Raw genomic sequence first — 13,175 nt, forward strand, 5'->3', positions numbered from 1 at the left:
TAGTTTTATCTGAAAATTACAAATAGTTTTTTTTAAATTTATAGTTAAGTGAAAAATGTTACTTTTGTCCCCGGTCTCCCCTACTGTTCGACGTTCGAGTATAAATGTATAATAATGATACAAGTACTCAGTGGTGCCGAACCCTATGTTAAGGTCGGGCCATCATGGCCCGATATATTTTGAAAATTTAGGATTGGGCTTGGGCCACTTTATATATGTATGTTGATTACTTTACTCTCCATGCAAGGTACGCCTTTTTTTGTCGTTTGGCCTCTTGAAATATGTTTCACCCTACTAGATTTTTAGGACTTCAGCGCCACTGCAGGTACTTGTACAGTATACACGTTAAATTGATATAAATTACTTAATACTTTACTTGTTAATTATTATCTATACTAATTAATAATATGCTTGTATAGGTACTTATATTACCATAATAATAGCTATGTGCCTATAAAATATTTAATTTAGGTTAATAAATTATAAACAACAACTAATAATATTGTAGGTACATTTAAAATTTATTTACATACTAAATGTAATTCATTATTAAATTAAAGACATTTATAAAAAAAAAAACGAATTAATTTAATGCACTTGCATTGTATTGTATCATATTGTATTAAATTTTATATTATGTGTTAGTTAATAAAAATACAGAATTAACTTTTTTGCGTTGATGTCTATCATTTTAATTACTCAACTATTAACAAAAAAAACATAATTTTTATTTCTTTTTTTTATCATAAAAAAATACATTATACTTTACGGTGTTATTTAAAAGGATAGGTACAACTATTCTACGACACCAAAGTTCGTATTAAGTTTTGGTTTCGTGGTTATTATCCTTATTAACAAAACTATATTTATGGTTCATAGATTTTTCTTACAAAGGGAAAATATCGAGTAGCTTGAAGAAATGGGGGGGTCAGTATAGTTAGTAAACTGAAATGGTTATTTCTGAATAATCTACAGCTTTTAATATTTTTATTAAATTTTATCAGGTGAAATTACACCTCAGGCCACGATCTAATATATTATTCCAATGTTATCTTAAATTGTGTTTCAGACGAAAATTACATGACAGTACAGCGTCCGCAAGTTATTATGAAGAATCGACTAAGGTTTAGGTTAGGTAGTATCAAATAAGTGCTTTGTGCTTGGATATACATTTTTTCAAAGTAACTTGTATTTTAAAAGTTTCTTTGTGTAACTTATTGTGGTTAATAATCATTATAAGTAGTAAATTTCTAGGTCTTTAATATTTTTAAGGGATATTGGTATGTATAATTTTACTATGTCCACTGTTCAGAGTTAGGCTTTCATATCTTGTTCAATAGATCAATATTACAATTATTTAGTGTACTTACATTGTGCAGTTTTTATACCTACCTCTCAGATTAGATCATATACCTAATAAGAACTTATTACTTATTAACAAGACGAGAAATTAATATTAGTTACTACGTTTATTTTACTTTATATTATGTACTATTTTGTAGTACATAAAATCTATAACATAGATAATATTAATTTTTTACATTGCATCTACACATATGTACATTCTGAGCATTGTAGCCCCTGAGCCTCCCTACATTCTACGTTAATATCAAGACTACGAACTGCAAACGTTGCTTTGACGTTAATAAAACAAACATCCAACGAACGTTAGTTCAACACTGACAGTCTTGCAATTTTTTTTTTAGATTCCTATCTAGTGCTATTTTATATAATACACATTCTTTTCGTTTTCAATTGAAGTTCGTTAATATGTATAATAATGAAAATATGCTGTGTTTATAAAGAACATCGTTCATGCACACACGTTCACGTTTATATATTTTGGTGAACGATATGTGAAAGTTACTCGTATTATTTTTTATTTTTTTAAATTCAACGTGAACGTGATTGACATTTATATTTTAATGAAATTAAAATGATTTTTAAGATGCTCAACTTATTTACCATTAAATAAAAAAAAATACCATTCAAAAATATCTAAATCATATATTTAATATTTGATATTTAATTTAGATACTTTTTAAATTGTATATGTTAGGTTAAAGTCTAAACTGTGTTTTTATTTTTGGGTTGGGTTCGTATTTATTTATGGGATTTTATATTGACTACAGATTAACGATTCATAAAAAAAAACAATTAAAAAATTAAATGAACGACCCTATTCTTATCCCATTCTCATTATTAAGAACGTGAACGCGATGGTTTGAAAAAAACACGATCGTGAACGAGAAGCATGTTTAATTCGATGGGTCACGCGAAATTTGGGGCGTCTTAATAATACAATGTAGCCAAATGTTTTTGAATACCCTGAATTCTTAAGAATGAAATAGGAATAATAGTAAAAATTAGTACATATTATTGAAAAATGGACCGCTAATTTTTTTGGGCTAATTAAAATCCTAGAAATTGGAAGGCTGATACCTACGTATTTTAGCATATTGCATATCTGGCGCTGTATGCAACACTACTGATATATCTTTAATATATAAATAAAATGCCAGAACATAAATGAAAGTAAGTCTGGTGATTATAATAATGAATAATAATGTTTTTATTTCAATAATACGTGGATTTTATTTTTATTTTTTTAGCTTATTTTTTTAATTTTAAATCTAGCTCAACAATTACATTAATACGTATAGAATATACCTAGATTTTATAATAATTTCAAGTTTAAAATTTTTATATAATGACGTGTAATAATTTGAAAACTAACTACTGGTTTGGTTTGGTTAGATTTAAGAAAAAGCATGATATAACTGATAATGGACTATATATACCCACTGAAATGTCTAAAAGATACATCTTTTATAAACATATTGGTACATAATTAATTTATGCTTTCAAAAATAAAAAAGGGTGTACCTGCAACCGAGTTTTAATTAAATCTGTTGAAAGACAAAAAAATACTACTGACCACCATTCGTCTCACTCCCTGTGTTCCATTATACGCATATGTACCAATTTACAAACATTTTAGTTTAATCACTTCAAAGTTTTCAGTGGTGTAATTTTTAATTAGGATTATTGTCACTGGGCCATTAGCGTCTACAATTTGTCTTAAGAACATTTATAGGAATAAAAAATTCTTTATCAGGTCACCATATTTTTTGAAACCTGACGTTTTTGTGTTATCTGTTTGGTCCACAAATCAAATATATTTTTAATTTGTGTGAAAAGCTACACTTAATGGAAAATAAATGGATTATGAAAGTGATACACTGATGCCACGATCTTATGTAAAAAAATTGTTTTTATTGCAATAAATTTATTACATTATTATATAATGACTTCATCAATTGATGGCTGCATGTAAACTGCGGCAAAATTTACCTTTTTCTAAAAGTCGATGTGTAAGCTGCGGCAAAAAAAAAATTAAGATTATACAATCTGCGACAAAACCGATAAGATACATCATACAAACTGCGGAAATGTATTTTATATACTTTCTATATATACTACGTATACATATCGTTACGATAATCTATATACACGTTTATCGTTTAATTAGGTATAATACATATTACGTGTTATGACAGCTATAAGTATCTCTTAGAGTATAAGGCTTAAATATAAAGAAAAACCAATTTTTAAATATTGAAAAGTATGTTATTGTTAAAAAATATTTTTTTAAATCGTATAATCAAAAAATCAATTTTAAAATTAAAAAAATATTATTATTATTAATTTATAAATTTTGATTCATATTTAAATTTGAATTTAAAATCGTTTAACACTGTTAATACTTTGCCATTCTGGCTAAACATTGTTGAAAATTCCATGACGTTGAATAAAATATACAAAACTTTTAACTACTTTTATTAAGTAACATCTAACACTTGAAGATAGGTACTAACTAGTATAATCAAAAGTAAAGGAATCGATAATACCAATATGTTTCTTTAAAACTTAAAAATACATTTGGATTTACCTTACAAATTTGTACTCAAGACGAAACATCACATAATTAATTTAACGATATACGAACATAAAATAAATTGCCGCAGTTTGTATGATGTATCTTATCGGTTTTGACGCAGATTGTATAATCTTAATTTTTTTTGCCGTAGCTTACATATCGACTTTTAGAAAAAGGTAAATTTTGCCGCAGTTTACGATCTCCACAATTGATAAAAGCGAACTACCGTAATCTCTATAGGCAGCTGCAAACACCAATCACTATTATCACTCTTATATATGAACTTCAATAAAACAAAAATGTGGAAAAGTAGATATACTGGATATCGCTCTGTTGTATAGTAGGTTACAAGTGAGTTACTGTAATGGATAGAATTAAATTTGAATCCAATGATATAATATCATTGTATACGAAAAACGATTCTGAGCGGAGACGGTTTATCTGTCTATGATATTTTATAGATTATTATTACTTATTATTATATAATACTTATCAAAATATTATTTATTTTATTTTTCAACTGCTATTGTTACAATATGTTAGGAGCCTTGTATTAAATGTTCAAGCTTTTCTATCCAACAAATACATTTTTATCGGTATTAATTTAAAAAAACTAATAATGATCGAAAATTGCATATGCCTATAAATAGTTCCACTTAAATCAAAATTTTTTGAAAATTACATGGTGGATAGAATATACTTATATAAACATCACGTGAAAATTGCGTGTATCTATGGTCATTCGTTTTATTTACATCACAAACCAAAATCGATTAAAATAAATAATTATATATTATAATTATTAAATTATAATAACAATTTCCCGTTTTTCCTTAATTTTTAGTTTGTTTATCCCGATTATCTAGAAAGAAATTGTAATTTTTTACTTTTAACTCCCCCCAAAGTACCAACTAGATTCACTTTCTGATCGAACGAGGTACTGAACCCGAAAATCAAAGCACTTTTACTGGCCCAAAACGTGATGACAGACACAAAAAAGCAAAATTGCTCGCTCCGGTCAGTATCTAAAATAGAGTTATTTTTATGAAAACCTTTAACTAATCGCGACATATGTGTTTAACCTTCGAAGTTCTATACAAAAGTTATGTTGTTTTTTACTGTTTTTACGTGATTTTTGTTATAGACTTAAAATTGGCATTCAATTTACTACAAACATGAATTTTTAATCAAATATATAATATATTTTCAAATAGAAAGACCCATTTTTATACTATTATTAATACTGTTCAAATAATACAATAATGTGATCTATCTATATGGACTTTAATGGGTATCTAAGCACTGGAAGTTTTGTAAACAAGATATTATGGCTTACTATTATATATACCCTACTGGCTATACTAATTACACCTATGTATTATATTTAAAAAAATATGGTTTTGATTTTCTTCATCTGATAGTAGGTATATTACATTCTATCTTTCTATCAAAAACAATAAATAAATATCTTGATTAAAAATATTTTTTATTGTTTTAAAGTCAACACTCCATTTGATCTCCACCATGAATATGCCATGCGTATTTTTAACTCTTCAACATTCAAAAAAATATTGAGTAGTAATATTAATATGGATTCTTTTGGGATTCCAAGTCGATGGATAAAGTTTGACGAATACTTGTGTACAATTGTATATTTTGTTAAATTTAATTATGGTATTACGAGCATTAAGTTGATGATTTTAAAAAATTGAAACATTTTTAACAAAGATAAAAAAAAATAAAAATATTTGCCTCATTACATTTTAACAAATTGTTTGAACAAATCTTCAAACTATAAAGATTAATATCAATGAAAAGCAGAAATAATAGTCGTGGTTAATTTATTTATATAGCAATTTTGATCTTTACAACACATTTGACAAATTGATGAAAAGCACGTGTAACGGCCCTAACTTATAAAGTTATTACAAACTGCAATAACAATTATTCCTTTAGGTTTAGCTACATGTGAACGGTCGTTTTCCTCAATGCGACGTGTTAAAAATTGGCCAACGACCAATTTGTTACAAGTGATTCGGTAATTTAAACAATTTAGCAATTTTAAATATCGAATGACTCATTAATTTCAGGACAAATTTTAAACAGTTAAAGAGCATTAAAGTAAAATTTGAATAAGGAATTAAACATTGTAATGTATTACTCGAAAGCAGACTGATGATGCAGGCAAAGAGTATGTTCAAAATTATTAAAACTATTATTGCGTCTATGATATGCAGGGTTCGACCTTGAACTCGACTAATCCTCATCTAAAAATGGAAATTTGGAATAGGAATGACGATTATTCTGGCCAGATCGTTTATAATATTCTATTCGACCACGTGTTTTAACGAACGCTTGAAAACGACGATATTATTACACTGTGATATAATAATAATATATTGCACCGACGACACATTATTGTAGTATTGTATCATTATTACTTATTAGTCCATGTTTGTAATTTATGTCCTTATTAATAATTGCTCCAACTGCCACCTAACCAACAATCTACTACCCATACTAAATTTAGACGTCGATACGTATAAGCACTAGGCATTAAGCTGTGGTGACGGAAAAGTTCGGGCGAAGAAACGAGTGCGGTTTCCGAGAAAGCAATCTTTTCGGTGTCGCACACTGGCTAGCGATGACGAATGACCCTCATCTCATACACACGTCACACGTCACATACGCGCGCACATACACACGCGCGAGAAGTATATTATATACAGTACGAGGCACAGAGAGACTTTATTATTTTTTTTTCACTTCGAACCGACAGTGTACCGATCTGTTTAACCCATTACTATTCCAAGGCATATAATAGCTGATCTATAGACATTTCAATGTAAACAATATTCTATTTGTTTGTTAATTGTTTCCGTTATAGCGGACTGCAGCGTTGCGTTCATCCATCAAATCGACAATATAATTACATAACAATATACGCTTCTCGGCGAATAATACCGAACATCATAGTAATGTGGTAGTCACGGAGAGGAATTATAGCCTTATAGGACTAATAGTTACTTATTTCGTACCCAAGCTGTATAATGTGTAATTCACTAATACGTGTATAGTGTATACAATATAATATTATTATATATTATATACAATATACGCGAGCCGAGACATATTGGCCGGGCCCCCGACGCCAAACAATGTTTCAGCTCTCGTTCTCTTTATTTTTTCGTTTTGGCAAACATTTTTGGCATTGATTTATTTATACACGGCGCATACCTACGATATAATAATAATAATAATAACATATAATTCCGTTGCGTTTTACTTACACAGCGCCGGACCACTACTACGTTGTCCCACGACGACCGCCAGCGGCAACATAATTCCGAAACCCGCTCCGCCGGAACCGATGACATTTAACGCCTTTATGACCGCCGCGTGAGACTGCACCGGACGAACCTTTACAGCAGTCGTCGTCGCCGTACGATGGGGTACGTTGTCGCAGTCACCAGTACCGCGCAGTCACCGCCACCGCCGCCGCCGACGTGGTGATGGTGTTGGTGGTCGTCGTGGCCGGCGTGGTCTTCGACGTCGTCTCGATCACTGCACCGTCACCATCGCCGTCTCTGCGCACAGTCGTCGCGTGACGTCGGCTCGTCTCCATATATCGTTACGACGACGACGCGATCGCTGCGTGTTCCGATCGCCGTCTGCAAGTTCGCTTGAAGTTTTCCACCTAAATACGTCGACCCTGAGAGTATTCCTAGTCCACAACCACAGTGGCGTTGACTCGATCGTATTATTCGGCGATATAGACTCAATAATAAACGCGATTTCGTTGTCTATAGTAGTATACTACCGCGACGACGGACCACTATCACTGCTCGAGAATGCCAGACAACGCGCGTGCATACGGGTGCCGCGTGGGTGGTGAGTGGGTACGCGACGAGTCAGGTGCGTTGACGGGAAGGCGCGAACGATGATGATATACTGCAATTACACCGGTCGACGTAAGTCCCCGGCGAACGTTATCGGCGGTCGCAGCGTTTCCGTAACGGTGTTATTCGTATGCACACCGTCGTATAGTGCGATGGCGCGCGAGACTACGTAGGTATATTATTGTTATTTTATTTAGTCTGTACTAAAATTATAATCAAGTACGTGAAACGACGCGTAACGCGTCTGTATATATTATAATATTATATTGTTGTGATGCCGACGTGACGGTAACGCGAATAATATTATACGCGAGTCGAACGCCGCGTGTTAATAATAAAACGACCGGGCCGCCGCCGTGCGTTACGGAAGACGTTCGCGCGCGCCAGATAGCCAAGCAGCAAGCGATCGGCGATGACGATGACGACGACGACGACGACGACAACCACGGACGTCGGGACGCCTCTATTTATATAAACGAGCGACGGAGACGGTGATTACGGCACCAACGTTATACACACACGCGCGCACCACACACACTAAAGCCGTATGAAAAGCGGCCGAGCGCTGCCACCGCCGCCGTCTTCGTTGTGCGCCAACGCCGGACGCTAACGGCGGCGACGGCTGAGCTAGGGAGTCTGCGCGCGCCCTAGAGAGATGAGCCGTGGCCGCCACCGCCACCGCCACCGCCTTATGTTTGTGTGCACCCGATTGTATATATGGGTCAAGAGCCACGACGCGCGTTTAACTCGTTCCAATTAATAGAACCGCCACTCTATACATATATCGCGTTTGATCCGATTTATGTATCATATATGTATAGAGCTCGTGACACATCGAAACTATATTATATTATGATCTGCACACAACCAGCGTGTTGACATTTGGTCCGCAATGTATATACATTTGCACATTTACAATCCAATATTATTGTGATTTGGCTCAAAGTGGTTGACCTAAAAAATAGATAAATTCTATAGATGGGGTTTGTACTTTGTACGGCCTGTATATAAAAACATGAGTACATCAAACAAAACATTTTTAATGACGCCACACTGCAGTGCATACAACGTCTATGATTGTAATGATAAAAAAAAAAATTTAGTTAAGACTTATAATACCGCTGAGTATAAAATATCATTGTTGTACGATTGAACGTGATGTATATAATATAGTCATAGTGTGCACAATGGTATTACGTTGGTGGTAGGTCCATGACGACGACGACGGAAAAAAAACAAAAAGGTTCAATTTCCGACGCTTGCGGATGCTACAGCATACCGATCGTCCATCGTGTAGACGGAATTTTTTCCCCCCATTTCAGACCGGACACTCGAGTTCTCTCCAAAAACGATTATTGCGTACCTAGTCTATCCGACGATGGCTGTTTTTTTTTAATCACTCGCACATATAAATAATAGCATATGACGTGTACATTGTATAATTATTATATAATATAGGAACACTTGCAAATATGTACCCTTGAAATCGCAATACTGTAAAATGTTTAAAGTTCAAAGAGAAGGAGCAATAAAAGAGTAATGCGTTACAATTCTCTGTACAGAGTAACTAAATAGATTGCATAACACATATTCACTATTCTTGATTGAACTTCAAAAATGCATTTACATTTATAATATGTTATTATGTTTATGTCATGAACTATTATGCTATATTATAAATATAATTTATCGACGTTTTCAAACATAAAAAAGGATATTATCATATACATACTTTACAAAATTGTAAAAAATAAAAATCATTGTTTCAGGGACTCACGCTTTCAATGACGTTTCAATAATTACTCAGCATACCATTTTATTGCTATAGCTCTGTATATAGTCTATATATAGGTTTATCTATAATTATTATAGAATTATTATATTTATTCGAAAAATCAATACTCAGTAAACAGTAATATTTAAATTATAATATTAAAATTGATATCGACGATATCGTATATTTTCTTTTTTAAATAAATTACTAGCCACTAGGTAGTATAATATTTCTCGTTCACTTACACACATGCAAGATGATTTCAAATCTGTCGTTGACAGTTGACAGCCAATATTTTCTAAGCAACCTGTATCGGAATTATTGAAACGATTATTTATTTTACGACTAGTATACCACACATATACATAACATTATTACAGACCTAATATTTATACAGTGGTTTCAATTGAATACTTATAGTGATTTAGATGATACATAAGATATTCTTCAGTATTGTGATAAATAGTTCTCACCCAGTCCTTATTTTTTGAACGGAGAAAAAAAAATATATCATTCTAAAAAATTGTGACATCATTTATCAGTACGTCGTGGATATTATTTAAAAATTTAATTATAGGTTTTAGTCATGTGGCAAACTGGTAAATAATAGACAAGTACTATAATATGTGGTAGACGGTAGATGCCTTGTGCGTATCTCTAAAACTTTAAGTTTATAGGTAGTTCTAATTTTATCTTATTCCGCCAGAAGATCAACAAATTATTTTAGTTATTGAAGAAGGTAAACTATACAAAAAAAAAATTAACTACAAAGGTGTGTCAAGAAATGTTTGCTAAACATAGAAAAATCATTCAGGTCGTTAGAAATAGATTATTTTTTGTATATAGTTTATATTTTTCTTTAAACATTATAAAAATAATAGATTTTTAAAATCTATAATATATTAATAGTTATGAAGATAACTATAGTTGTTTTATTATTGGTTATTTTTTAATAAATAAATAACGCTAATCATTCAAAAGTGTTTTCGACATTTGAAAGGAAATTATTTTAATTGTAATCTATCAAAAAGCAAAATAAATCACTATTATTATTTTAGTTTTAAATCATTTTAATAAACATTATTAAGATGCTGTAAATAATAAAAAAATTAAACTATTTTAAATTTAATTACATAAACATTTATTTTAACTGTTTTATTTCGCGAAGAAGTTGTAAAAAAAACATTTATATGTATTGCTACAAGCCATTAAAGTATAATAATAATAATGCTGGAAACTAAAGGATTTCAAGATCTCTGATTTAGAATGTTCTTGAAATTGTATTTTAAGATCGGGCAAAAATATAAAAATGTTTAAGTAAATCTTTAGTATAGGTATATTATAATGAACTATCTCAAACTAATATCTATAAGCAATAAACATAACTGTATTAACTATAGTAAATTGTAAATATAATGACGTGGATTGTATAAAATATTATATGAAGTAAAATTTAATATTTATAATATTATAAGACTATACTAAAAAAAAAAAATAGGAAATGTCACTAATGGGTGGCTTCTTCCAACAACCCATTCATGTCATTGTAAATTAGCCCATATTCTTATTGTGCCTCGGGGTACAGATTGTATATTTCTTATGAAAAAAAAAAAACTAATACTATAATAAGTAACTAATAATGTGTTGATTTAATTTATTCAACATGGCAACGTGAATACCTTAGTGGATTACTGTCCATAATAAACACATTAATTTTAAACGTTAACTTTTTCCACTTATTGGTATTTTTGAATTTTCGGTTTTTAAAAATGATATTTCAAAACTTTTAGCTTAGTATATATATATATATTTGAAGAAATTAAATTTTAAATTATTTTATATATTTATATACATCATCATGAACGTGGTTTTATCTATACAGTCTGCTTCTTATCGATTTCCATTTTAGCAAAACTTAAGTACCTATAAACATATTATAACTTTATACGCTGCACTGCTACAATATAACAGTTTAAGTTTTATCTTAGCCTAGTTAGATAATAGATACATAAATACTCTATTTATAGATTGTATTTAAAATACATTTCATATGTGTTAAAAAAAATTTTTATATCTTATTTAATAATGTAACTATTTGAATATGCCTAAAAAGTTGTGACACAAATTTGTCTAGTGTTTCGCAAATTTATCTTTCACTGTGTATAAACATAAACACGTCTTTTTTTACAGTCTTCATATTGACGCATAACCTATATTAATGAACTATTCTTAAATGAATATGTATTATTATGACCAAAAAACAAACAATGTTGGATTTAAAATGTTAAAATCAAAAAATGTATTTAAAGAGTTTAAGCGTAATATCACAGTGTTGAGATTACTTAAAATTGTTTTTACGATATAATTGAGTTAAATCAGAAAACACGAATTTCGAGATATAAATGTGGTAACAAAATAGTTGAAAAATGTTGCAAGAATGTCAAGTCAAAAAAACGTTTTGAAGCGTATCGGGAACCTGCGGAGTGACGCAGCGGTGGCACCCGGCCAACTTATAACAGATTTTACGAGATTTGAGTAATTCACAAACATCATATGGCTATGACAAAAGGATGTAGTAGTATTTTATATAACGTAGCACAACAATTAGTTTTTCTCTAAGGGCCCACCTCCACCTGTGCAGATAACGGATAAAAAGTAATTATTGACGGGGGAAAACACACATATAATAATTTTACAAAAGATTATAACACAAATAATTAATTTAATCACACGTTTTGGATTGTCAACTAACAATAAAGTATAAAAAAGACCACCAGTCACGGCAATCCTAAGAAAATTAACTTTTCGACCAAAAACATACCTACCTACCTTTCCCTTTTCGATCAAGCTTAAAATATTTCAATTCCCTTTTCGGCCAAAACAAACTTATACAAATTTAAAATAAAATGTAATAATGATTAATATTATATACTTTGTAGCTAAGTAGAGTACTTATAGAAAATTATTAAAATTAAAAGTTGCATAAAATGTTATACAATGAAATATAGAAAATTATTTAAAATGAAAAAATCCTTTATATTTTTTTTTTTTATTAGCCTTCAGTCATAGACTAAATTCTTTACATTAACTTTGTGTTTATGTAAAATGTTTAATGTTGTATACCTATTCATATGGTTTAAATTGATTTATAAATTTAAAAAAAAAATGATTTAAATAATATAAATAATAATTATAAATATAATATAATATTCAATGTATCTAATTGTGTTATTTCATTGGCTGATTTTAATTAGCGCTGGTTCATTTCTTCTGAAATAATTGTTTAAAACTAACTGATGTTATATTATTAAGTATTAGAATAAACATTAGATATTGTTGGAAGTTGGCTCTTAGAGAAAAACTTTTTTGCTGCCTCATATAAAGTACTAAATTTTGTTGTAACTGTCATCCAGAAATTCTTTTCGCTTAAGGATAGGTTCGAATATTTCACATATTGATAAACTATTTCCATTTTTTTTGACATGATAATGATATCCTTATTTATCGATCTTAAGGTTTCTTCGTGTATATTTTTGGGTTTCAAAAAAAAAAATCATTTAAA

General features: G+C 30.3%; 1 protein-coding gene across 2 annotated transcripts in view; it reads right to left on the reverse strand.

Annotated features, from left to right (window-relative positions):
• Neto (Neuropilin and tolloid-like) overlaps positions 1-8,374 on the reverse strand; it is a 30,170-nt gene extending 21,796 nt beyond the window's left edge. The window contains exon 1 of one of the 2 annotated variants that reach the window (XM_015509007.2): positions 7,231-8,374. In XM_015509007.2, coding sequence (XP_015364493.1) covers positions 7,231-7,282 — 52 coding nt within the window. In that variant the 5' untranslated portion in view covers positions 7,283-8,374. The remainder of the gene's footprint in view (positions 1-7,230) is intronic. The other variant, XM_015508997.2, reaches the window with a different exon arrangement.
• Positions 8,375-13,175: the final 4,801 nt, after the last annotated feature.

The sequence above is a fragment of the Diuraphis noxia genome, unplaced genomic scaffold (assembly GCF_037042655.1).
Source record: "Diuraphis noxia isolate RWA-SAM2 unplaced genomic scaffold, SU_Dnox_SAM2 contig0004, whole genome shotgun sequence".
In the NCBI taxonomy this organism is placed as follows: Eukaryota; Metazoa; Arthropoda; class Insecta; order Hemiptera; family Aphididae; genus Diuraphis; species Diuraphis noxia.